General features: G+C 45.0%; 1 protein-coding gene across 1 annotated transcript in view; it reads left to right on the forward strand.

Annotated features, from left to right (window-relative positions):
• The first annotated feature begins 6,017 nt into the window (after nucleotides 1-6,017).
• Nucleotides 6,018-27,195, forward strand: part of LOC147441876 (RNA-binding NOB1-like protein) — a 56,223-nt gene continuing 35,045 nt past the window's right edge. The window contains exon 1 of the mRNA XM_086528272.1: nucleotides 6,018-6,549. Coding sequence (XP_086384398.1) covers nucleotides 6,213-6,549 — 337 coding nt within the window. The 5' untranslated portion in view covers nucleotides 6,018-6,212. The remainder of the gene's footprint in view (nucleotides 6,550-27,195) is intronic.

The raw sequence follows: 27,195 nt of genomic DNA on the forward strand, positions 1-27,195 counted from the left end.
GAAAAGAGGCAACAACTATCATAAATGCCTTGTGAGCTTACATTACTGTCTCTTGTAGATGATAGCAAAGGCTGAACAGAATCTTCCATAAATACAACATCCCATGAGAGCAAGATATGCTTTGTTTATAGATCTGGTACAACTTGTAACCTTTGCTTTCACTACTATAATCAACAAAATGCATTTGATAGCCTTATTGTCCAATTTTGTGTGTTGTGTTTGTGGCACCAAAGAATTAGTGAAACAACCAAAAATGTGCATGTGATCAATAGAAGGCTCTCTATTATGCTATGCTTCATATGGAGTTATAGATTGCAAAGCTTTCATAGGACACATGTTAAGTACATAAGTGGCACACATGATAGCCTCAAGCCAAAATGAATGTGGCAAAGCTTGACTTTTGACCATACATCGTGCCATTTTTGTAAGCGACTTGTTTTTTCTCTCAGCAACATCATTTTGTTGAGTTGTATATACGGCACTATACATTGGTGTTTTATCCCACAACCAACCAAAAATGCATAAACTCATGACATATACTTCCCCCCCTCAATCTGAACGGGGGGTGCCTATAGTACATTTAGAAATATTTTCAGTCATAGCCAGCAATTACTTGAAGCACATAAACACTTTGGACTTAGCTTTAAGTAGATACACCCATGCATGTCTGGAGTAACCATCAATGAAAGTCATGAAGTAAAGGTAATTTCCCAATGACGGAGTTTGCATGGGCCCACAAACATTACTATGCACAAGTTGCAATATGCATGTAGCCCTAACTGAACCATCCTTTAACAACTTTGAACGCTGCATTTTACCCAAAATATAGCCTTCACAAACATGGTTCACATGTGCTTAAAGAGAGGACAAAGAAGCAACCATATCAGAGTTTTGCAAATGCAGCAAAGTGGCAAAATTCAGATGCCTAAAACGTGCATGCCAAAGTTTTGCATTTGAAACAGCTGTTGAATCCACGATTGCATTTGCAAAATTCTGGCCACACTTGTCATACAAAGGGAGCTTATACAACCCACGCCATAGAATTCCACATGCAACAACTTTATTACCAAAACTGACTGCATTTGCAAAATTTTGTCCACACTTGTCTTACAAAGTGAGCTTATACAACCCACGACATAGAATGCCAGATGCAACAATTTTATCACCAAAACTGAGATCATGAAATGTAAATTTCACAATAAGACCAAGTCTAGCAAGTCCAGATACTGACAAGAGGTTCTTTTTTATTCCAAGTACATACAATGCATCAACAAGTGTGAAAGAACTACCATTCGTAGCATAAGCACAATCTTTCCAACTCCCTTGACTGGATAAGAGGCATTTGTTGGCACAAGTGACTGTATTCCCATGAGGGACATCCTTGAGAGAGGTAAATAAGTCATGATGAGAGGTAATGTGCTTTGTAGCACCACTATCAAAGTACCACACATGAGCATCTACAACAACTGACATACATGCATCATGGATAGAGGGATCATAAGTGCATTGTGCTCTAAAATCCCATTCTGCATCTACATTAGCATCACAATCTCCTTCACAGAAGACTCTACAATAGCTGCACTTGTAGTGGAACCAACCTCTTTCTACTTAGCCTCTTTTGCCTTCAATTTCGGACACTGCTTGATCAAGTGATCATTAGCTTTACAATAATGGAAATGTATCTTCTTTTTTCTTTTTTCACCAGAATTTTTAGACGAAGTGCTACCAATAGAAGCATTAGGAATAGGTGCCTTTCCACTCGCAGAAGAATCATGGGAGTGGCTACATTATTGTTTTCACTTTTTCTTTGATCACCAATAAAGGCATGTTCAATTGCACGCTATTAAGCCCTGTTTTTCCTTTAAAGTGACTCTTGGAACAACATTGTGTATAATGCATCAAACTTGACAGCTTCAAGAATTCCTTGGGTCATAAGTCTCCAAGTACTAGCAAAAGTTTGGTAAGAATCTGGCAAAGCATCAAGAACAGTCTGCACAAGGGAACAATAAAAAATGACTTCACCGGTAGAAATAAATTGTTCATTGATATCCTTAATAGCAACAAGGAAAGTTTCCATTTCATCTTCCTCGTGCATAATCTTCGACTCTAGCTCTTTACGCAGCAACAATGCAATTTTAGCCACATTGCGACTTGCATAAAGATCATCTAGAATATCCCAAGCATGTTTTGCAGATTTAGATGAACGAATGTGAGAAGTAATAGTGCGCTTCACAAATAATGCAATCAGTGCATGAGCCTACTCATCTCTACGAGCTTGCTCAGCCGTAGAAAAAACAACTCTAGCAACAACAATTCTGCCACCAAAACCTGCAACATCCTCAATATCGCCTGTATCCACAAAACCGGGATGTACACCAGTGCCTTGCACAAGATCTCAAACACTCTTCCACACAAGAACATGTTGCATCATGTAAGCCCACATTGGGTAATTGTCCCCATCCAATCTATCCTCAACAACAAACATCTTGAATACATATGTGTCGTTGTCAGCCATGGCGATTGTCTGTACCTGATTTGAAAACTACCCGAAAAGAGGAGAAACGGAGCTGGAATAATGCCTGCTATATAGCACAACCTGAAGAAGACTGTAATGCAAAAAATGACATTGAGAAATTTTGCACAAAATGACGAAATTGCTTGTGCAACACTGCCTGCAGTGAAAACGGAGCCCGAACGGAAAATATGAGCGGACCAAGCTCTATGAGCTTTATTCGAAGTAATTGTCGAACTATCGACGCTCACCAAAGCTCACTGAAATTAGAGAAAGTGAGCAGGCATGCGCTGGTGACTAATCTCGGGAGGATACAACCTGCTAAATAGGGTTGCAGGAAACACACACATCTTGGAGAAGACGAAGAAGCTCAAGGCACACAACAGAGAGTAGTATTACTTGTGTGCAATGAAAAGATAAGTTATCCTTAGAGTGATGGATGTATATACAATGCACGGGGAAAAAAAACTCCTATGGTCCTAAGTGTGTTCACACATATCACTACCACATGTGTATGGTAACACTTCATCACCAATACCTTCTCAGCCTTCTGTCTCAGCACTTCCCAAAAGCCTGAAGAGAATATCGTGGGATGCCTTCTTCGAGAATCGAAATGATCGCTATCAAAAAATGTATCTAATTACCTTTTTTAAAAAGCTCCTCATGATTGGTCCACCACCCAACCAACCCCGTCATTGTAGATCATGTTTTAAACACGTGCGGATTAGTCAAACTCAAAAATATATGGAAAGAGGGACCTACATGTCATTTTCAGAAGGGCATCCACATATTGATAAGTAGCTCGATTCCTTCAAGGAACAGTTGATGAGAAGAGCCGATTGAAAAGATAGACTAGGTGTTGGGCTACATACAATGGTGAAGTTGTGGGATGCGGATTGTCTCGCTCGCAGATCTGCAGAGCAAGCAAAAACCATTAGCAAGGTAGCCACGTCCTCTGATCAAGCTCTATAGCCCTATGGTGGCTCAACCTACCCCTGCCACCACAGAGTCACCAATAGCATATTATGGTTGTTGGTAAGCTCAATCAAGCTGAAGCTTGTTGCTTTGCTCCCTCCAAATGTCAAGGGATGTCCCTCAATTACAACAACCCATCCATGGTGTGCTGCCCCTCGCCTCAAACAACCTTAGCAGCTCGACAGCTTCATGCAACGAGCACAAATACCAAAAGTTGCGCCTACTGCAATACACATTGTTCTAGAGTCACCTCTCACAACTCTCAACCTAGTCGATAGCTCCTGGACCTGCTAGCAATTGCACCAAAGCAGATAATCATATTCATGATTAGCTCGCCTAATAAAGCTGCAAAATACAAGCTGATCTATAGTGATGATTAGCTTGCCTGGGAGAGCTGCCATCATCAACAAGTGTGTCGGCCCGTGTGGCTCATGAGCATAGAGGTCTAACTCCCCACTATTGCCTCCAAGCGCCAAGATGCTACCTAATCTACCCGAGTTAATGCCTACTTCTACCGTACACTCCTCCAATTCCCCATACTTTAAGGGACACATAAAATCTTCACATCATTACCTTTACCTCCATTCTCTCTCTTAATTGACCACTATCTCATTTAACCAATGGTATACTTTCTACCAAAACCAAAACAAAATAATTTTAACAAACGTCAATAAAAAAACCGTGCATTTAAAACAAGTGATAAAATCACGAGGCCTGCCCATGATAATTAACACAAACCTTGAAAAACAAAAACGTTAATAATACTGTTGTTAAATTAATCACTTCAAATTTCAAAACGAGGCGATTAATTACTAGGCTTACTCTTTAGATTAATTACGAGGTGATTAATTACGTGGTGCCACTAGAAAATGCTAACTTGTGAGTAACATAGGAGTCACACACATTCACTTTTGAAGCAGCACAACTTGTATATTGTAATAGAAACTATTAGATAGGCATTAAAATTTTGTTTAAAGGCCAAACCCAAACTCCTCGAAGCAAAATTTTTGACAATTAACATCCTATGCAATGCACCATTTAAATCCCAGAAACATTCAAAGCCTTGAAATTACTATCCTCAGATTATGAAGAAAAATCCATACCTGACGTTACATGTATAACCCACCACCAAACATCATTAGACAACTAATGTGCTGCTTCTGTTCAATTTTAAGACCAAAAAGTTTGCAGAAGCCGTTGCAGGCTCTACCACACAAGAATCACAAGTTGAGGCAAGTAGCTTGGGTAGTAGTTATCGGCCAGTGGCAATGATTAATGAGGCGATCAATGTTGGCTTGAGTCACTACATCAATATGCTTTGCAGACAACCACAATGACGTGGACCAACGGCAAAGGGGCCAACCATGGTAATTTCACACACCTTATGCAAACATTACTCCAGAGAGAGAGAGAGAGAGAGAGAGAGAGAGAGAGAGAGAGAGAGAGAGAGAGAGAGAGAGAGAGAGAGAGAGAGAGAGAGAGAGAGAGAGAGAACGACCGAATCCCAGATGCACAAGTGAATAAAAACTGCATACATTAATACAAACACAAGATAAGATGCACACTCCTCCGCCACGCCAGCCTTGCTAACTTCCCCTGACGAAGCATATACGATGTCTAACTACAGGTCGTAGTAGTGAGCAAAGCTTCTCATGTCGGCCTTGAAGAGGTAGGGGCATGGAGGATAAAGGAATTTGGTGATAGAGGGAGACCGCTTTAGAGAATGGAGATAGAGAGAGAGAGAGAGAGAGAGAGAGAGATTCCTTCGAGCCCTTCAAAAGGGCTCTTGTACACTCCAGTCACGATCCCGAGGAAAGAGGCAAAATTGGCTGCTCACCGTTTCTGTGTCCTGTTCAAGAAGCACAGAACCTCTACACAATATGAGGTCGGCGCCATCCCCTTGAACGAAGGGCAATTTACCATTGAATGCCTAGCTTCAGCCGTAGACAAGATGATCTTGAGCCATATGTATGTCGCTATGCAAGTGGGCACCGTTGCAAGTGGGCCAGCAGGGCATCGAATGGAACTGGCATATTTGACTGCAATGCTCCAGCACCTGCCTAGTCCCATTCACATCTTCTGGTTGTAGTGCTGCCCTGTCTATAGTGACGAACGTCGTGATGAGCAACTAGCCTATCGGCCATCATCTTCCACGTGCATAATCGGATAAACATGGCCTTGGTTGGAAGTGAGTCAAGAGAACCACACCGCGTGCGCGGCTCATTCATACCCTCTGTCCTATCATCGTTATTCTATGAAATCCAACCTTCGTTATCAGAGTTCATGATTATTCCGATATCCTCTGGTTTAATAAATGTCCACTACCTCTATTAACCAACAATCAAAATTATAATAAAATGTTATAGTTTAAAAATAATAATCTTCTCTTTTTCATTAGCAAAAAAGGAAACCATCACTAAGGCCTCCCCCCTTTGGGGCAGGCCAAAAAAAACCCTCTCCTATTTTTGGGACAGTTTTCGTTGGGTTGAAGCTGGGGGGGGGGCCGGGCGGGCGGGGGAGGCGGAGCCGCGGGGTAAATTTGTCGGTTTTGCCTGAGAACTTTAGAAAGAGGCGACTGAAGGGTTGAGATGGACTTCCGTGTGGTTTAACCACACAGAGAGAGCTGAGGTAGAAGCATCGTCTCCGAACAGCTCACGGGGTGGAAGGAGCAGTTCTGCTGACGCTGTCGGCTCTATTGAGGGATTATTACATTGAGAGGGGAGCTATGGCCTGGATTGCGGCAGCGCGCGGAGATGCTACCACCCCAGCAGGGCCAGTGGCAGCACCTCTACCCCGCTTGCAGCTCGACTCTTTGAGGTCCTGCGAGGATAGCAGCAACCACATTGCCGTTGCTGTCATCGACGCCAATGCACTTATATCATTCGACTCGTCTGCACGCCTTCTTGCCCTTGCCTGCTCCTCATCGTCTTCGCAAAGCACTCGCTTTGTCACTGTCAAGGAGGTTCTTGAAGAGGTTCGCGCGCCTGCGTCCCGCTTTCATCTCGATGTCCTTCCATGTTCACTTGACTGTATAGATCCATCTGATGATGCCCTGCAGAAAGGTAGAAATTCATTTTCTTTTCCATATGAATCATTGCCCCTAATGAATGTTGTGTTGAGTGCAAGGTGCTTAAGGCCTTTGAAAACGGCAGCAGCAAGCAAGGAGGGGGTAGTTTGAAACCATGGCTAGCTAGATGTCATGCTTCTCAGTTTTGTAGACAATTTATATCTGTGTATGCTATTTCATAGCCCTTGGAAAATTTTGGCCAGAGGGAGAACATGCAAGAGATTGAGATTCAACTCTTAAAGCATACGTGTTGATATTTACATACATACATATATACATCATTAAAGGAGATGATAAGGTTAGATCTGTGAGCTAATCAACAATTATGTGCATCTCTGGAACTCTTGGGTACTGATGACGCTAGTGGGGATATTGTAGTATTTTGTTAATATTATATATGTTGGAACTAATTATCATATTGTCTTGTGGATGACTACCATGTCTCGCTACAGCTTGCTCTCTTTCCCTTTATTCACACATAACCTCATACCTTATCAAGGTTCCAGCATTGTTGAAGCCCGCTCTTAGCCTTTAGTTACACACACTCTAAACCTCGACAAGTTTCCGCAGTGGACATGTCTTGTGAAACACTGTGAGAGATCTCATCAGCAGGACCTTTATCGAGGATCATTCATGTTCTAGACTTTGGTAAGTGCTAACTGGTAGAAATTTCCATTGGGTCATTTGTGTCTTCCCGGATTGCTTCTGGTTTAGCTCATTAAAGGTGAGTTCTCTCTTTACCATGGATTCTGATGGGACAACCATTTGAGTGAGAAAGTGGATACACTCAGTGCCATTCACAGGTTAGCAGTCACATTAGAGGCATGTTGTCTGGTATGCAAAGTTGTGGGTAAAAATGAGATTGGCAAATATTTGTGCTAGCCAAATTGTCATAAAAGCAGTTGAGATGGGTGAACATTCTGTCTCAATTTCACTTTCAGACAGAGAACTTGAAGAAAGAAGAATGTGATTGCAGACGCCTTGTCTTGCAAGCCACAAATCTCCAATGGTACAACCATGTATCATTAGGATTTTGATGACATGTAGGAGCAATATGCTACATACCCGGATTTTAGCGAGATCTTCGAGAGGGTGTAGCGTGGAGAGACAATCGTGACTTGGGACCTTCGTTTGGGAGGAGTATTCATCGGCGACTTTATGTTTTTATGTCCTGTACTGGCATGTGTAATCAAATCAACCACTTAATATTTTTAAATTGGGTGAGATTGCTTGGGTATGCGACTTTACTGCATCGAGACACCCCTTTAGAGATTAGGGTGGTCTGGGTGTGATGGCTAACCTTGCTACTCGAGAAAATCAAGAGCTCTGATATGGAATGGGAAAACTGGATGACCCTCGGATTGAGTTTGGCAGATATATTCGTGGACGATTACTCTTCTTGCAAGAGGGGTGTCATGTGCAGCGGAAGGGTTTAAGGATTTCAACTTAGATCTAGTACTTCGCACAAACACATGATTTCTTTACTTCGCTTGAGAGAGAAGCTAAACCGAACACAATGTGTGTGTGAGAGAGAGAGAGAGAGAGAGAGAGAGAGAGAGAGAGAGAGAGAGAGAGAGAGAGAGAGAGAGAGATGATGCCGCATGTTGGGTCCAACCACCCTCAAGGGCCCCCTTGCTCTTTCGCCAGGCAAGTACTTTAGATTACTTGAATGTTGAATACTTTGTGCCAATGATGATATGATGCAAAAAAATGCTCAGGTTGATATGGCGCAAAAACGTTGGGCTAAACTGATGGAAAAACATTGGGCTGATCTGATGCAAAACGCAGGGGCTGAAATGGTGAAAAAACATTGGGCTGAACTGATGCAAAATGCTGGGCTGAAATGGTGCAAAAACATTGGGCTGAACTGATGCAAAATGTTGATGATGTTGGGGTGCTTGCAATGGAAACGCTGGGTGCTGAGGTGCTGTGGGGCGTTGGATGCCCTTGCAGGTATGGTTGTGATATCCATAAAACTGAAGGCCATATGACTCTTTTATAGGTTTTTAGCCATTTGCCCTACCTACTTTTTATAATTGTCACGTCAAAGTCACTTATTAATAAATGACTTAAGTGACTGTTCACATGCCTATATGCTTTAGTGCTTTCTGTACTTTTGATGTTGAATGCTTTCGATACTTGTGGATGCATAGACCGATGGAAACTCTTCCAAACTTACATATATTGCGGATGTAGATATCGTTGTGATGTAAACACCTACCAATTGAGCTACTAGGTAGCCTTACTACTGTCATGTAATATCAGACTTGATGCTGACTCTGCCTTGCGAGCAAAGTGCTACCACCCGAATAGTCGGGTGAAGATGGAAGGTAAGGGTGCTGGGAGATATTTCCAATGGTCCCATGTCGATGAAAGTGGATGCATGCTACATGTTGAATGCGAACTTAGAGGGTTAGGGATCCTCTTTCAAATTCCTTTCATATCGGTATACGATGCGAGCAAATTTTGATACTCAAGATTTGGATCTTTGTGTATCCGATGCTGATCTTTGTTCAAGACATAGTGAGAAGATGGAAGCGCGTCCGATGCGTAATGGACTAAGGGTGGGAGGAGTTGATGAGTCTGGGGCATGGACATGAAACTTCTTTGAGATTTTTTTTTTGTGAGAGGTTCCTTGGGTTCTTGGTTCTTCCCTTGAGTTCACGAAGGCGAAGTACGTCCAAAGCTTTGATACCAGTGTCAGGTGCTGTCACAAACTACTGACGTGTAAGTCATTGAAGAACGGAGCCAACCTTCAGATCCTGGCTGAGGGTCCTTGTCAGGTGCAGCGAAAGAGAGTAAGGATTTTGCTTGGAGCTAGTACTCCGCACAAACACAAGGGGCACTTTACTTCACTTGAAAGAAGTGAATGAGAGAGAGAGAGAGAGAGAGAGAGAGAGAGAGAGAGAGAGAGAGAGAGAGAGATGTCGGGTCCCAACCCTCAAGGACTCCCTTGCTCTGTTGCTAGAGGAAGTACTTTCTTTATTCTTGCAGAGGGTTCTTGATTCTTCCCTTGAGTTCGCGAAGGCGAAGTACGTCCAAAGCTTTGATACTAGTGTGAGGTGCTGTCACAAACTACTGACATGTCAAGTCACCGAAGAACGGAGCCAACCTTCAGATCCTGGCTAAGGGGCCTTGTCAGGTGCAACAAAAGAGAGTAAGGATTTTGCTCGGATCTAGTACTCCACACAAACACAAGGGGCTCTTTGCTTCACTTGAAAGAAGTGAACTGAACTGAAAGAAAGAAAGAGACGAGAGAGAGAAAGAGAGGACACAGGGATGTCGGGTCCCAACCCTCAAGGGCCCCCTTGCTCTGTTGCCAGAGCAAGTACTTTCTTTATTCTTGCACAATGCTGATATAATGACTAAATGCTGAGGTGCTGATGCTAATGGATACTGATGCTACTGATGTTGGTACTGGGTATTGAGGTACTAAAGGGGTACTGAGGCTCTATGTCGATGACGAGGTGCTGATGGTCTATGTCGAAGATGGATACTGGAGGTCTATGTCGAAGACGATGATGATGATGGGTACTGCTGGTCTATGTCGAAGACGATGATGTCGATGATGGGTACTGTTGGTCTATGTCGAAGACTATGATGTCGGCGACGATGATGGTGACTGCGACGAGGACGACGATGGTGTCATCGTCAAGTCTAGGACTACGTTGACGATGACGATGGCGGTGACGATGATGTCGACAACGATGAGATAGGGCTGAGAATGCAAAACGCTAGCGATGCTGTTGGTTGAAAACTGAAATCTCATTTGCTGCGCGGAACTGGGACTATGTCGGCGACGACCACGGCGACGGTGACCAGCAAAATGCTAGGTGCTGAAATCTGAAAATGCTGGCTGAAATCAGAAACGTTGGCTGTTCTGACGGTACGGTGAGGATCTACTAGCGGAAGGGTGTGATATGTGAGGCTAAGGGGCTGATCTGCAAACGCTGAGGCTGATCTGCAAACGCTGGCTGATCAGCTATGCTTGAGGCTGAATCCAAAAACGGTAGGACTGATCTTGGGCTGAAACTGAAAACGCTAGGCTGATCTGAGTGTAGGTGGGTCACAACGAAACCGCGAAACAGTTTCAGTGGGCGTGAAACGCGAAACGGGTGAAATGGTCGAAACGTTTTACATGCAGGGTGAAATGCTTGGAGTGAAACGCCTTTTTAGAAAAAAATCCCTTTCAAGAATTTGGGCATTAAGTAGTTATTCATTTATTATGTATATGCTATTTCAAGGTTAACATAGCATGTGTCTCTACTCACTGCACAGTGAACACCTATTTTGTCTTTAGATAACACTAAATATACACAAAATTGGCGTTTCGGTCAGACATTTCAGTGAGGCCTTAGCCTAGGGTGAAACGTTTTGGTGTGAAACGCCACGTTTCGGGGTGAAATGTTTTGGGTCTGAAACGTTTCGCGGTTACGTTGGCACTGGGTTGATGCGGCAAGGATCTGCAACGGGAGTGCGGGTTCTGGCGGCCTAAGGGCTAAAATTTGAAAACGTTGGTCTTCTTCTTGAGAAACGGTAGGGTTCCTGTTGAGGTGCCGCCTATCTGTTGCTATGCTTGCCTCCTTCTGTGCCCTGGCTCTTCTTCTTCTACTAAGTGGCCGATGGGTTTCTTTTATAGCTCTTTAGCAATTTGCCCTACCTACTTTTCCAACAAAAGTCACTTATCAATAAATAAGTGAAAATTGTGTACTTTGGAAAAAAGGGTTCTATGCTCTGGAAAATGCTCATTCTGAAATGACTGTACTGTGCAAGAGAGGGTATGCAACTATGACCGGTTTGGACATGCACATCGTGCTAGAGGCCCACAAAGTGCCAGGCTCAGTCCTAATCTAAGACTCATGCTAGACTACGATAGAAGCATGTCCACGTGGCGCAAGTGAAGTGCGCATGTGACAAGCCTAAACCCTAAGTGAAGAAGCAGAAGAAGCAGAAGTTCTACCAGCTTGCAAAGTCTTGCGGAGTGGCCTATTTTTGAAGAGAAGTTCCCGCCAACTTATGGGACCCCGTGAAACCGGCCTGTACTTTTAGAAAAGGGCGATAGACCTTAGACTTAAACCTTATTTGCTTTCACCCATTTAATTTGTCGCCCACTTTACCTGTACTTTCAAGACACAACAAAGGGGAGAGGGATACAGGCTGCTAGATTGCACCTGTATGAGAAGACCGACACCAAATTGGCCCCTAACTTAGGCGCCCCTTTCGGTATTTCTTTATTGTTTAAATAAACGCTGTGGTTCCCTACAAGCTGCCCCGCACAAGCTTGGCTGAATTTCAACTGTTCTAGCCCGATTTCGGCAGCATAACTATACTAGGATCCTTCACAGTCAGTATTCCCACGCATTGAATGACTTTCCCGACGCATACGGGCACTTTGCAAAACCTGGCGAGAATCTGCAGCACGCTGAATTCTCTGTTTTCAGCCCCAAAAATGCGCCAGGTCACCTGTACAGCGGTCCCCTCGCGTCCCCGAACCTCCGGGGGGTATTAGGGTCCGTTTAGGGCCAAAACCCTAAACCTGCAAAAATACACAGCAGGCTGTAATTTACTGTTTCGGGCTCCGTTTCGCGTGCCGGTCGCATCCGTAGCAAGTCCTCAAGCTCCTGCACCTGTAGGGCTACTTGCCCTTTGAATCGGACGAGATTTCTGGCGTGAAACCTCTCCGAATTCACCTGTACCTGCGGGGGATTAGCCGCTAGCTAATCCAGTACTTGTGCAAGAGGCTCTTGCCTTGGCAATCGCGCATGAACCCACACAACTGTACATTGGTCAATTGAAAAGCCCACTAGAGGGGCATAACATACTGCCATAGGGGAGAGAGGGCAGTGTGTAGCGTGCAGGGCATCACTCCTGGCACCGCACTGTACATAAGAGGGAAAGGAAGCACTCCATAGCTCTTAACCTGTGACAGAAGGTGCAAATGAGCCCTCCTCCCTTCAAATTCAGCGCCACTTCTTTCTTGAGGAGGCAAGTGCACAGAAATGTGCCACTTGGCGCATTTACAAGCATTTTCCCATTTTGGGTTCGCCGCTTGAAAATATCCTGACCGGTTGCCCAGTTGACTTCGCGGCAGAGTAATAAAATGTTCCCCTTGTCATTCCGGAGGTAATGACGCGAATACATTTTCAGGTCCCAAAATAGCAGTTCCCTAATTTTTAGGAGATGCTGCCATTGTATCTTTCTAGGTCATCCGACCCTCTTTGTACACTGCAGCCACATCAAAAACTGAAATGTAGCTCCTGTAGCAAAGGATTCCACTTTGGCTAGTCAATGACCCCCCTTTGGCTAACCATAGTCCTTGTCCAACCTTAGTGCTCTCTTGCCCTCAGGCCTGGACTCCCTCTGAACAGTTCCACACTAGCTATGCAATGCAGGGCAGTTAGATTTCCAAAAAGTGAGTAAATAAATAATAAGAAAGAAATCAACAAAAAGGATAGATAGTAGTCACACGTTGGTGACACCCCGTGCTATGGGGCCCAAGTGACCTAAAGATGTTAAAATAAAGGAGGACCAACACACACACATACACACAGAGGTTTATTTACGTTTTCAAGCTTTTCATGTAAAAGGCCAAGGGCCTTTAAATAAGTGCAGAGGGCTCAGTCTCTGCACGCTTCGATGAGAAGGCAGAGTGGATTACGAGCATTGCAATGAGTTCAAGTAATATAAAGAAATACAGAAAAGGGCGCCAAGGTTTGGGCCAATACTCTTTGGGGTGGAACTTCGCCACTCCGTGTCGCGTGCGCTCTCTCTTTTTCAGTTCGGTTGTTATTGAAGTGCTAAAAGTCTGTTTAGTCTGTCCTTTTCTATTGGCACGTTGTGCCCGTCTTGTGACAGTGGTGTTAGAGCTTCAGGCGTGTGCTTTTCTCAAAGCATATCGGTCCTACCAAAGAGCAGACAGAGCAGATGGCACTTCCAAAGTTTATTGGAAATTTTATTTGAAAGAATCTTTGTGTCTTGACCCCGGACTTATTAGCCACTCTCACCCTTACTTCATCGCGCATTGGGCGCGCTCTTGTCTTCACCGCTCATGTCTTACAGGGCATAAGCCAAAACGATCACTTGCAAGAGAAGGATCCAAGATTTGTTTGAACTTTCGAGCTGCTGTTTTTCTCAGATGTAGTGCCATGCAGTGGTGAAAGTCTATAGCTACCAAGCGGCACACTCCAAGGACTTGGCAAGCTGTCAATAAAATTTTGCTCAGATGCAGTGCCATGCAGTGGTGGAAGTCTATAGCTACCAAGCCGCACACTCCAAGGACTTGGCAAGTTATATGGTTTCTGACATCTTCCTTTAGAGTGCAACTTTTGGCAGAGTGGGATAATATTTTTGAAATGCTTGCCATGGAAACTCTAGCAGATTATAACTTTGACATCTCTTAGTAGGTGTGTTTTGTCGAGCTCATAATGTTGGAAGTCCGGTGTGATTGCTATGTCTTGGGACTACCATCACTGCCAGAGGAACACTGTCTGTATAAGAGCTTATGGACCATGGTGCAGTCTAACCCTAATTTTTGGTGCAGGTTTCAGGATGGAAAGTCAATTGACTTTGCTCGATTGATGGCAAGAATGCTTTTTAAGTTTGAGTTCTGTTTGAGAACTTGTTTGGTGATCCTGTTTGGAATTTGTTTGAAATGGATGGTGAAACCGGCCTGTCTAATCCAAAAAGGGTGATAGACCTTAGACTTAAACCTTATTTGCTTTCACCCATTTAATTTGTCGCCCACTTTACCTGTACTTTCAAGACACAACAAAGGGGAAAGGGATACATGTTGCTAGATTGCACCTGTATGAGAAGACCGACACCAAACTGGCCCCTAAATTAGGCACCCCTTTCGGTATTTCTTTATTCTTTAACAGAGGGAATAAAAGCTGTGGTTCCCTACAAGCTGCCCCGCACAGTCTTGGCTGAATTTCAAATGTTCTGGCCCGATTTCGGCAGCATAACTGTACTAGGACCCTTCACAGTCAGTATCCCCACGCATTGGATGACTTTCCCGACGCATTCGGACACTTTACAAAACCTGGCGAGAATCTGCAGCACGCTGAATTTTCTGTTTTCTGCCCCGAAAATGCGCCAGATCACCTGTATAGCGGTCCCCTTGCGTCCCCGAACTTCTTGGGGGTATTAGGGTCCGTTTAGGGCCAAAACCCTAAACCTGCAAAAATACACAGCAGGCTGTAATTCACTTTTTCGGGCTCCGTTTTGCGTGCTGGTCGCATCCGTAGCAAGTCCTCGAGCTCCCGCACCTGTAGGGCTACTTGCCCTTTGAATCAGACGAGATTTCGCGCGTGAAACCTCTCCGAATCACTTGTACCTGCGGGGGATTAGCCGCTAGCTAATCCAGTACCTGTGCAAGAGGCTCTTGCCTCGGCAATCGCGCATGAACCCACACAACTGTACATTGGTCAATTGAAAAGCCCACTAGAGGGGCATAACATACTGCCATAGGGGAGAGAGAGGGTAGTGCGTAGTGTGCAGGGCATCACTCCTGGCACCGCACTGTACATAAGAGGGAAAGGAAGCACTCCATAGCTCTCAACCTGTGACAAATTGCAAATGAAGGCCTCTCCCAGCTTAAAAATCAGCGTCCATTTTTCTGCAAGAGGAAAGTTCATGAAAAAAATCGACACTTGGCGCATTTACAAGCATTTGCCCATTTCGGGTTCGCCGCTTAAAAATATCTCAACCGACGCGTCAGTTGACTTCGCGGCAGAGTAATACAATGTTTCCCTTGTCATTCCGGAGATAATGATGCGAACACATTTTCAGGTCCCAAAATAGCATTTCCCTAAATTTTAGGAGATGCTGCCATTGTATCTTTCTAGGTCATCTGACCCCCTTTGTACACTGTAGCCACACCCAGAATTGAAATGTAGCCTCTGTAGCAAAGGATTCCACTTTGGCTAGTCAATGATCCCACTTTGGCTAACCATAGTCCTTGTCCAACCTTAGTGCTCTCTTGCCCTCGGGCCTGGACTCCCTCTAAACAGTTCCACACTAGCTATGCAATGCAGGGCAGTTAGATTTCCAGAGGGGTGTTTCCAAAAAGTGAAAATGAATAAATAATAAGAAAGAAATCAACAAAAAGGATAGATAGTTGTCACATGTTGGTGACATACCCCCCTCTTGAAATCTCAAACGTCCTCGTTTGCATCTATGTCGTACATGCTCACAGTCAACACTGATGTATTCAACACCTGTCGACACATACATGCTCATTGTCAACCTTGGTGTATTCAACACCTTGTCGACACATGTATGAACCCTGTCCCGATGACATAGTGGTAGCTTCGCACTGTGCCATTGCTTCGAGTCATTAACTTTCCAATGACAAAATGGTAAGCTACGCATTTTGCCACTGTCTTTTAGTACACGTTGGATCCAGTAACACTTTCGAGCATACCGAAACCGACAGTTTAAGAATGCAGTTACACATGTACCCTTTAATAGAAGCAATTACTGTATCCTTGACAAACTGACAAGAAATACTCACTTCTATAGCACTAACCAAACTTTTGGACTTTCCATAAGAGCAATTGCCAAACTGATAATCTGTACAGCTCTAACATTGATGTAACATGTACTTGATTTGAGCTCACTTTAAATACCATGTACATCATTTCTTTCAGAAGCCATTGTCACACTGACAATCCATGTAGCTTTGAAACTCAAAGGGTCAAGGTAGGTTGCAAATCGAAGGTTTCAAGGTAGTGATAACACAGTTGGTGACTCTACAAGTTCACCTTCTTCCATCCACTTAGCATCCATTGGTGGATAGTTTCTGAACTTCACCAAGTAACGCCTAGCAACCTTGCCTTCACTTTTCTTTCTTTATGTGCCAAAATCTGTTCCGGGACCAAGATCTCGTCAAGTTCCTGGACTTTCGGCTGATCTTCAGTTTGCATATCCTCTGGCACATCACCCACATAGGGTCTGAGAAGACTCACATGAAACGCATTGTGAATCTTCCAACTCTCAGGCAATTTCAGCCTATATGCAACATCATTGATTATGTCGCATACTTGAAAAGGCCCATAGTAACGCATGCTGAGCTTTGGAAACAGTCTTTCCTTGCCCTTCATCTTCTTTAACCTTGCCTTTTCAAAGCGTAGAAGCACCCAATCACCAAGTGAAAATACCACTTCACGACGGTGACTATCAACTGCTTTCTTTTGCTTTGCCTGAGTCTTTTCTAAGGCCATTTTGACCTTCTTGTACATTTCATCCATGTCCTGAACATACTTATCTGGTTCAAATATCTTGTCCTTTGTATGCAATATCGGAGGAACTTTCTTGCCACCTTCAACTATCTCAAAAGGTGCCTTGCCAGTTGATGAATGCACTGTATTATTGTATGCATACTCCACCAATGGCAAATGCTGCTCCCACTTTCCTTTATGCTCTGACACATAGCACTTCAGCAGATCTAGGAGAGTAGAATTTGCCTCTTTTGACTGCCCATCTGTTTGAGGATGAAATGACGAAGAGAATTTGAGCGTGGTGCCCATATTCTCAAACAAGCCTCTCCAAAACAAACTTGTCATGCGTGGATCACGATCGCTAACAATTGATTGTGGCATGCCATGATACTTGAAAATATTTCTCATAAACAAGCGTGCCATCTGATCTGGCTTTATCTTCTTCCTGATAAGAATAAAATGAGCATGCTTGCTGAATCTGCATATGATGGTCCAAATACCATCATTTCCTGTCTGCGTTCTTGGAAGATCAAAGATAAAATCCATAGCAATACTTTCCCATGGTTTATCTGGAATAGGCAGTGGTTGCAATAACCCCGGTGCCTTTTGTCTGTCAAACTTGACCTTCTGGCATATTAGCCATTCTCGCACAAAGGCATCCACATCTCTTCTCAATGTAGGCTAGTAGAAGAATGTCTCAACTGCTTTAACTGTAGCATCGATACCACGATGCCCTGTATACGGTGGGACATGACTCTCTTCCATAACTTTGCGTCGCAATGGCTTTGTGACACAATCTGCCATGCATCATCATGAACCCATCTTTGAGAAGATTGTGTTCATGACGTTGTCCATCCATTAGCTGCTCGAAGACCCTTGCAAAATCTTCATCATTTGCATACTGTTCCCTCATATCATCAAGTTCATGATGATAAGGAATTGACACAGCTGAAATTTGTGGCTTCCTTGACAAGGCATCAGCCACAACGTTCTTCTTGCCTTCCACATGCACAATCTGAAAATGGAACATGGACAAGATATTTGCCCATCGTATATGCTTCTGAGATAACTTTGCCTGTGTCAAGAAGTATCGCAAGGTTTGATGGTCCGTCTGGACAACAAAGTCTACACCCAACAGGTAGTGTTTCCAACTTAAGAGTGCATGATGATGAGCGCGTGGCGATGTGTGCAAGTGAAAGAGCACGCGAGGAAGTGCAGTGTGTGCAGAGAGGGGAGGCGAAGAGCAACAGGAGAGGAAGCTCTAGCAGAAGAAGAGGGAGAGAGAGAGAGCTCACGTTTTTTGGGGAAAATTCAATAAGTGAGTTTTGGGTTTTCCCACTTTTATTATAAGTGACCTTTAAAAAATGTGTCCAAGTTCAATATGAACTTAGACAAAGTATAAAAATGTACAAAAAGGGGTTATTTAGGCCTTTAACCCAACAACCTCCCACTTAAAGGCATAAATGGCGCTTTTAAGCTACGTGACTCCCACCATCTCTATGCATAGATGATGTTGTGCTTTGGGTAAGCACTTAGTGAGAGCATCGGCTGGATTTTGTGATGTATGGACCTTAACCAATGTAATAAGGCAATCCTCAAGCACTTCTCGTATGAAGTGATACCGCACATCAATATGCTTTGTGCGTGCATGAAACATGGCGTTCTTTGCCAGACATATGGCACTCTGGCTATCACAATCAAGCATAGGTGCCTTGGCAGGCAAACCAAACTCACTGCATAGGCGTGCTAACCAAATAGCTTCTTTGGAAGCCTCAGTGGCTGAAATATATTCAGCCTTTGTCGTAGACAATGCAACAATCTTTTGCAATCTAGAACACCATGAAACAGCACCTCCTGTCACAAAGTGATGACGTGGCGGATAGCAGAAACCCTAATTTCTGCCTGAAACCCTAAAAGTCTTGCAAACCCTAATTTCTGTCAAAAACCCTACTTTCCGGAAATCGCGGAGGCGGAATATTATTATTATTATGTTGGGAAATTTTGAGCGACGCAAATTTCAGCTTTTCGCTTTGATTTGGGAGAAAGAAAGAGAAAAAGAGAACTTGCTTTTTACTGACTCTCATTGAGAGAGAGAGAGAATCTGCTTTTGCTTTGAAGCTTTTGGGGCTCTGCTTTTGGGCATCCCTTGTAACCTTTAAATTAGTGGTGAGGGCCTCACTTCTCAGAGCATCTGGACGCAGAGTCTGAGAGTGAAACCCTAACCGCTCTCTTGTACTTTGATGATTGATTAATACAAAAAGAAATACCGCAAGGGGCGCCAGTCTTTGGGGCCAATATCTCTAGGCACGAAACTCTGCCGGGCCAGTGCAAATCTATTGTGATCTGTGAATTGTTTTGAAGTGGTTATTTGGTGCTGTCGCGATTGATTCTTCACTTGGAGTGTCCAAGTCTGATACAGTGGTATCAGAGCACGGCCGATTTCTCTTCTACGGGAAATCCGATCCCCGAATTTTTTTTTCCGCGGCACCTATGGCTTCAGGCAATGATCAGTCGACTCCCTCTGCATTTGGAGATGCGGGCAGGGATCACAAGGAAGATTCCGGCAGAGAGTACGGCTCGCCTTGGCCTACTTAGGCGGAGCAGCGAGAGATGGAGTGTGGCCAGTTGATCGGCGATGCAACAAAGATGATGCTCAATTTTGCCAAGGACCCAAAGATGGCAAAATATATGAACCAGACCTCTTTGGAAGAGGTACAGATGGAGTGGCAGAGAACCACAACACCACTCCCGAAACCCGCTCCCAAGAAATCTTTTGCCTCCAAGAAATATACGGAGAAGGAACTGGAGAACGTGGTTGATGCACGGATTGCTCTGCTTTTTGACACGCAAAAGAAAGCCAAAAAGCACGGCAAAAAGCAGAAGAAAGGCACTGACTTCCCGGGATATTTGGGTCGTCGGTCGACATTTGACAAGGCAAAGAAATTGAAGAAGCGCGTCAAGTTTGAAGACCTACCCAGTTCTTCTTCTTCTTCTTCTGACAGTTCTTCTAGCTCCTTGGATTCGAGCGAAGAAGACAGAAAAGGTAAAAAAGCGAAGCAAGAAACAAAGCTTCGAAAAGGGCAAGAAGAAGGCTACATCTCGCCCAGAGACTGACATTTCTTCTGAGGACTCGTCTACAGACAGCTCAGATTCCGATGACGGAAAGTTTTATGCGAACAAGAAGAATTTTTACAAAGCCAACCAGTATGACTTTCTCGAAGAAAAAAGCAAGAAAGTCCGAGAGTTTAAGGAAGGTGGCCACTCGATCAAGTTTGATACTTTTCAGGATACTCAGATGCTTCGAAGGCTTTGTCTTTTATTCAGCAGTTTGACATCGCTTTCGCGGAAGGACGCTATTCAAAGCATTCCAAGATTCAGAGAGCTACCTCTTACCTTAAGGGGAATGCTCGTACTTGGTGGTCCACGCTTCTTTTAACAAGAGTGCGCCAGTTAACTGGCTGAAATTTAAGAAGCTTTTTATTTCTTCTTGGTTGACGCAAGAATATGAACGAGATGTACGAGCTGCTTGGAACCATCTTTGGATGACCAAGGAAGATACAATCAATGCTTATTGTGAAAGATTCTGGAACTCTTTTCTACCCGGCTCTTCATTCAAGAAGATCTCGTTCAGAGAACAGATTGAGCGGTTTACCTTGGGTCTACCTACAGAGATCCGAGATCACTGCTTGGAACAAAAGTCAGCTTCTATTCAGGAGTTGATGAGTCATGCGAAGCGGGGCTTTGCCATTCACTCTGGCAGTCTGACCTACCCCACAGATGAGGCCATGACACAACGAGCCGAACAGACTTCTGGGAATGAAAGTAGAATGAAAAAGAGCAACCTAGAGAAAAAAAAGGATGCACGACCCAAGCTTACTCCTGAGGAGAGAGCTCGCTTCATCAGAGAGGGGAAGTGCTTTGGATGCGGGGAACATGGACATATCTCCGCGAAGTGCCCTAATAAGGCACAGAAAGAACAGAATGATAAAGACGACGACAGGTCTGAGAGTTCGAGAGCAGCTGAGGAATGTGGCAGAAAAGGCAGATAGAAAAGCAGAACTGGTATCACATGGCGTGGGACTTGCACCGAATCAAATGAATGAAAGTACAAACTTTGCCGCTTTTTTTTGGGGCAAAGTGAAGGATCAGGAAGCTCTTTTGAAGGAGCCAAGGCCAACTTCTTTTCACTTGGAATTGGCGGCTCGATTTGGAACTACGCCCGACAGACTGACGCCACAGGCGGAGGTAGTTCGATTGGCACCCGGATGGGATGTTGCCATTACACCGAGCATTGGCAAACTTTGTTTGCAATGACAGGGGTGTTCAGGGCACGCGAGTGACGTTCTACTCGGGATCCCTTGGTACCGCAAGAACTACCCCGTGGTTGACTACCGGACCGAGAAAGCGACTTTGATAAATGAAGGGCTTAGAGATTGTACTTCATGAACTTCAGTTTTCTTACTCATTCTTTTGGGAGAATTGAACGATGGATAAAGGTTGAATATGTTTTGACCTGAAGAAAAGAACGCCAAGATTTTTTCTCCACGCTCATGCCGATTGCTTTTGAGAGGGCCTGAAGATCATACCATTGATCTGATATCTGGAAGCACGCCACCGAATCGGCCACCTTATTGTGTGAGCCGAGTACAGAATGAAAAGATTATGAACCCAGTGAAAGACCTCTTGGAAAAGGGTCTTGTCCAGCCTAGTACTTCACCGTATTGCTCTCTAGTGTTGTTGGTTTTTGAAGAAAGACGGATCTTGGAGAATGTGCATCGATTATAGCACTCTCAACGAAATCACCATCAAGAACAGATTTTCGATTCCTAGGATCGATGATATACTCGACAAGTTACAGGGATCCTCGTGCTTTAGCATGATTGACTTGAAGAGTGGATATCATCAGATCAGGATAGCGCCAGGAGATGTCTACAAGACAGCTTTTTGGACGACTTTTGGGTTATTTGAGTTTTTGGTGATGCCTTTTGGCTTAACCAATGCTCCTGCGACATTTAACCGGATGATGGACAGGATTTTTCGAGAGTACAGGCTATTTGTTGGCACTTTCTTTGACGACATCATTGTTTTCTCGAAGAATGAGACAGAACACAGAGATCATCTGCTTCAAGTCTTTCAGGCATTACGAGATCACACGCTAGTGATTAATGCGAAGAAAAGTGAATTTTTCCTACCAAAGATACACTTTTTGGGACACATTGTGTCAGCAGCAGGAGTGCAAATGGACCCGGCCAAGATAGAGACTATCTGTGATTGGCCCGATTTGAGGAATGTCCATGAAGCTAGAAGCTTCTTGGGACTATGTTCGTACTACAGGCGGTTCATACGAAAGTTTGCAGAGGTTGCTTCCCCTTTGCATACCTTGACACAGAAAGGAGTACCTTTTTCGTGGGGACCCACAGAGGTGACTGCCTTTCGGACATTGAAAGAGAAATTGACTATGGGACCTATTTTGACTTTGCCGGACTTGCAGAAATCATTTGAAGTATATTGTGATGCTTGTGGTCGTAGTCTGGGTGCGGTCTTGATGCAAGAAGGCCATGTCATAGCTTACGAGAGCCGTTTGTTCTCTAGGCCGGAGATGACAGCACAGATCTATGAGAAAGAGCCTTTGGCGGTTATCCATGCTCTTACTCAGTGGCGGCATTACCTACTCGGAGCAGATTTTAGTGTCTTTACAGCAGAGTTACCCGGAACGCGGAACGGGAACGGCGACGGGCCTCCCTGCGGAACGGGGGAACGGGAATGGGCCCGGAACGGGAACGGCGCGGAACGGCAGGCTAAAAAAACACCCAAATATTATTTTTTTTAGCGTTATGTGTTTGAATACAAGTAGTATTAGAGTCCTTTGACTCTAATACCCACAAAAAACACGATTCGAAGACCATTTAACCTTATTATGACTTGATTGGGATGTGAGGCGCCCAGAGTACATAGCCAGATGAACAACAATGAGCAAACACAATGCCCATAGTACATACACAATGCTCTCAAATAATTGCAAGAGTAGTAGTCAGAGATAACACTTTGGAATTAATTATGGCTAACATAGTAACAAGCCTCAAGGGCCGCCAGCGGCCAAGGTGCTACAAAAAAACCAAAGGGGGGCAAAGTTCAAACCAGACTTCAGTGACCACAATACCAAAAGACTGAAGGTGACAAATACCATAAAGATGCTAGTAGCTACAAATGGCAAAGAGGGCAAGGCTCAAGCAGCCATACAAAAAGGTGGATAAATGGCAAAGACTCAAGACTCAAGAGCCACTAGCCTGAGAGGCCTCCCAATCCGTAGTAGCCGGCTGTAAATCATGCACATCCTCCCATTCCTCATCATCGAGGTCTAGGTCCGGCTCGATCTCAGCCACAGATGAAGTACCTGGTGTTGGTGGATGTGCATCTCCACCCGCCTGAGAAGCCTCTTGCTCCATCTCCCACTGTGTAAAAGGATCTGTCTGTTTGTCTGTACTCTTGCAAAGCATTTTCAAATTTGCGCTGACGAAGACAAGATCATTAGCCTTCTCCACTCCAAGCCGATTCCTCTTCTTGGAAGCAATGTGGCTAAAGGTACTCCACAATTGCTCCAAGCATGAGGTACTAACTGACTGGCTGAGAATACGGATCGCCAATTTCTGAAGCTCAGGGCCATCATAGCCATAGTCCTCCCACCAAAGCACTGAACCTATTTTCCTGCGATCAATCTGAGCATCTGGACTGCCAAATGACCCTCGCATCTCTCTGTACTGTCTCAGCTGATCTCTGACAATGCGTCGCCCATCTCTGTCTAGAACCATCTTGTTTAAGATCTCTGTAAATTGGTTCATGACTTCCCTATCTGTCTCTTGCCCTGCACCTTGGAACTCTGGATCCACCATGTACGCTGCCCCGTGTAAAGGAGAGGCATATGAATTCCACCTCGAGCTGCAAAGCGCATGGATCTCCTCATATCGCTCTGCGTTCGGCTCAAGCTGTGCAAGCTGCTCAATCATGCGGTCCATTGCCTCATAAATCTTGCCAATGCAAGGATCCATGCCATCCAGAACTCGAAGCAAATGAACCACCGGTTTTACCTGTGCATCTAGACTCTTGAGCTCCTTCCAGAACTCAAGATCCTTTGCCTTATCCTTGCACAAAATCCCTGCAACTGTCTTTGCATAGGGGGAGGTGGTGAACTCATCACTGATGAAGACCTGTCGGACGGCATTTTGACATTCAGACAGCCTGCGTACAAGAAGAAAGTTGAATGCGAAGCGGGTATCTGAATACTTTAGAAGCACTTTGCCGCCCGACCTCTTGAGGTACTCACTCCGAACCAAGTTGTGATTGTTGATGAAAGTAACCATCTTCACTGCGTCAGCAATGACTGGAGCAATCCAGTCTAGCTTGCCGATGTCTTTCAGAAGGTTGTTCAAGCAGTGTGCCATGCAAAAGCACACTGTCACATGCGGATAGTGGCCCTCTATGATAGCTGCTGCTGCCCTGTTTGATGCCTCCCCATCTGTGACAAAGGCCACCACGTGTTGCTCACCGATGGTTTCTATGGCCGCTGTCCACTCTGCAGAGAGGACATCGGCGGACTTGCCACTCTCAGTGGCATCATGAGAGTGCACAAAGTACATCTCTCCACTGGAGTATGCGACGAGACCATGGATAGATCTCTTCCTTGTATCGCTCCACCCGTCAGCAATGAGGGAAACGCCATGTTTTGCCCAAAGACGCTGAATGTTGAGGGTTGCTTGCTCCACGATAGCCTTCTCTCGATCGAGCAAGGTGGTTCGGAGAGCCTCTGAAGATGGCGGCACATAGCCGGTGCCATACTCTCCTATCTGTTGCACCATGACTTTCCAATACTCCGACCTATTTCGATCAAACATAGAAGAGGTTAGTATCAAAAAAGTGGAAACGACGATAACGGAAGAAATGAGAGAGAAGATTGATGAATCATAAAACAATGTACATACCTCGCTGCGACAAATGGGATATGGTCGTGATAGAAGAATCGGGCCACGGCTGCATCCACCTCTTCTTTCTTCTTTGGGTCCCAAGAGGTGGTAAGGGTCTTTTGGCGACGAATTGGACCTTTTGAAGATGCACCAACACCTACACCGGGTAGAGAGGAAGAAGGGAAAATGAGGGTCTTTGGATCAATACCTTTGCGTGCCGGCTTGGCTTTATGGTTGAATTGCCGATCCTTTTCCTCGAGCTCCTTCCTCTTCTCGATGGTTACGTTGGCACAAAATTTCACCTCATGTCCCGGCACTCGAAGAAAGTGTGCCCTCACTTTGTCATGCCCCCCTTTCCGCGTGTAAGAGCATAGCTTGCATCCCCATGCACGAGAACCTCCCGCCGCCGACAAGGTGCCCTCCGAGGTCACTTCATCCCACCACGACCATTCCTTCGCCTTTTGAGTGTTGCCCGCATGAACGGAGGGGGTTGAACGAGAAGAAGAGGCCATGGATGATGGATTATCCGTGAAAGAGAGAGCTTGATCTTGAACTTTGAGAGAGAGAGAGAGGGATTGAGAGAGAGAGGCTTGCCGCTTGATTCCGTGAGAGCTTGAGCCTTGAGCCTTGAAAGTTGAGGGTTAGAACTTAGAAGTTAGCCCCAAGAGAGAGAGAGGTTGAGAGCTTGAGCCTTGAGGCATGCCGCGGCGCCACACTATGGCTTGAGAGTTGAGAGCAAGCTAGGGAGAATGAGCTTGGCTTGAGAGTTGAGAGCAAGGCTCAAGCAAGGGAGAATGGGCCTTGAGGCTTGATGAGTGTGTGAAGAATGGGGGAGGAGGGGGGCATTATATACTTTTTTGACTGCTGAAAATGGCCGTTGGCTGCCTAACAGTCATTTTTTTCAATTTCAAAAACTGCCGTTTATGGCCGTTGGGGCCGTTCCGGTCCGTTCCGGTCCGTTCCGTCCCGTTCCAGCCCGTTCCGGTCGTCCCGTTCCGGTGACAGTTTCCAGCCGGAACGCCGTTCCGTTCCGACGCGTTCCAGAAAATCCCGGCCGGCCGGAACGCCGTTCCGGCGTTCCAGCGCCCGAAATGTCCGTTCCCTGGTAACACTGCTTTACAGACCATCAGAGTTTGCGCTACTTCTTGTCAGAGAAGCAACTTTCGGAAAAGCAGATGCGGTGGGTGAACATCTTGTCACAGTTCCACTTCGAGATTGTCCATGTGCAGGGACAGAAGAATGTGGTGGCAGATGCTTTGTCTCGGAAACCGTTGGTTCTGGCTATTTCCGCGATACATCATAGGAGCTTCGAGGATATGGTCGATCAGTGTGCCACAGATACAAATTTTTGCAGATATTTTCACACGGATACGGGATGGGGAGACAGTAGCTGGATACTCCCTTCGGGAAGGCTACTTGATGAAAAAGACTATGTTGTGCGTTACACAGCCGTTGAGGGAAAAGGTTATGACTGATTGCCACTGTCCACCTTTTACGGGTCACCGCGGCATTGCTACCACCATGAAAGGGGTAGAGAGATACTTCTTTGGGCTGAGACTCAAAAAGGATGTGGAAGAGTTTGTGCGCAGTTGCTTGGTATGCCAGAAGGTCAAGTTTGACAGGCATAAAGCACGGGGATTGTTACAGCCTTTACCCATAATTATGAGTTGGTTTTGGAAGGCAATTTGGGAGAACATTGGCACGCAGTTGCAGTTCTCGTCATCGTTCCACTTGCAGATTGACGGGCAATTTGAGATTGCCAATTCAGTGATTTTAGATTTATTGAAGTCTTGTATCTCGAATCAGAAGATTCAATGGGAAAAGAACTTACCTTTGGTGGAATTTGCCTATAGTAACACGATACACTCTTCGACGGGGAAGACGCCATGTGAGATTGTTGAAAGTGCTGCGAAGGTTCCATCCTTCCTGAGCACGAAAGATTAGATATTTGAAGCGGATGAATATTCGCGAGACTTGGATACTGCTTTTGCGAAGGTTCGCGAGACTTTGCAGGAGTCTCAAGAACGACAGAAAATGGCAGCGGATCGCCATCGTCGCGACTGGAAACTGAAGGAGGATGATTGGGTGCTCTTACTTTTGAGAAGGCACGCCTAAGAAAGAAAAAGGGAAAGGAGAGGCTTTTTCCAAAGCTTAGTATGTGATACTACGGACCTTTCTAGATTACTGACAAGATAAATGATGTCTCCTTCCGATTGAAACTGCCAGATACTTGGAGGATTCACAATGCATCGCATGTGAGTCTCTTGAAACCTGTTAAGGGTGATGTGCCTGATGATGGGGAGCCTGATGAGCAACCCAAAGTGGAAGAAAACGAGGAGATCCTTGTTCCTGAACAGATTTTGGCACACAATGATACGAAGAAAGGTAAAGTCCGAAGGCGGGTTCTTGGTTAAGTTCAAGAACTTTCCTACATTTGATGCGAAGTGGATGGAGGAGGAGGAC

This window comes from Adiantum capillus-veneris, chromosome 14, assembly GCF_014529385.1.
Source record: "Adiantum capillus-veneris isolate H3 chromosome 14, ASM1452938v2, whole genome shotgun sequence".
NCBI lineage: Eukaryota > Viridiplantae > Streptophyta > Polypodiopsida > Polypodiales > Pteridaceae > Adiantum > Adiantum capillus-veneris.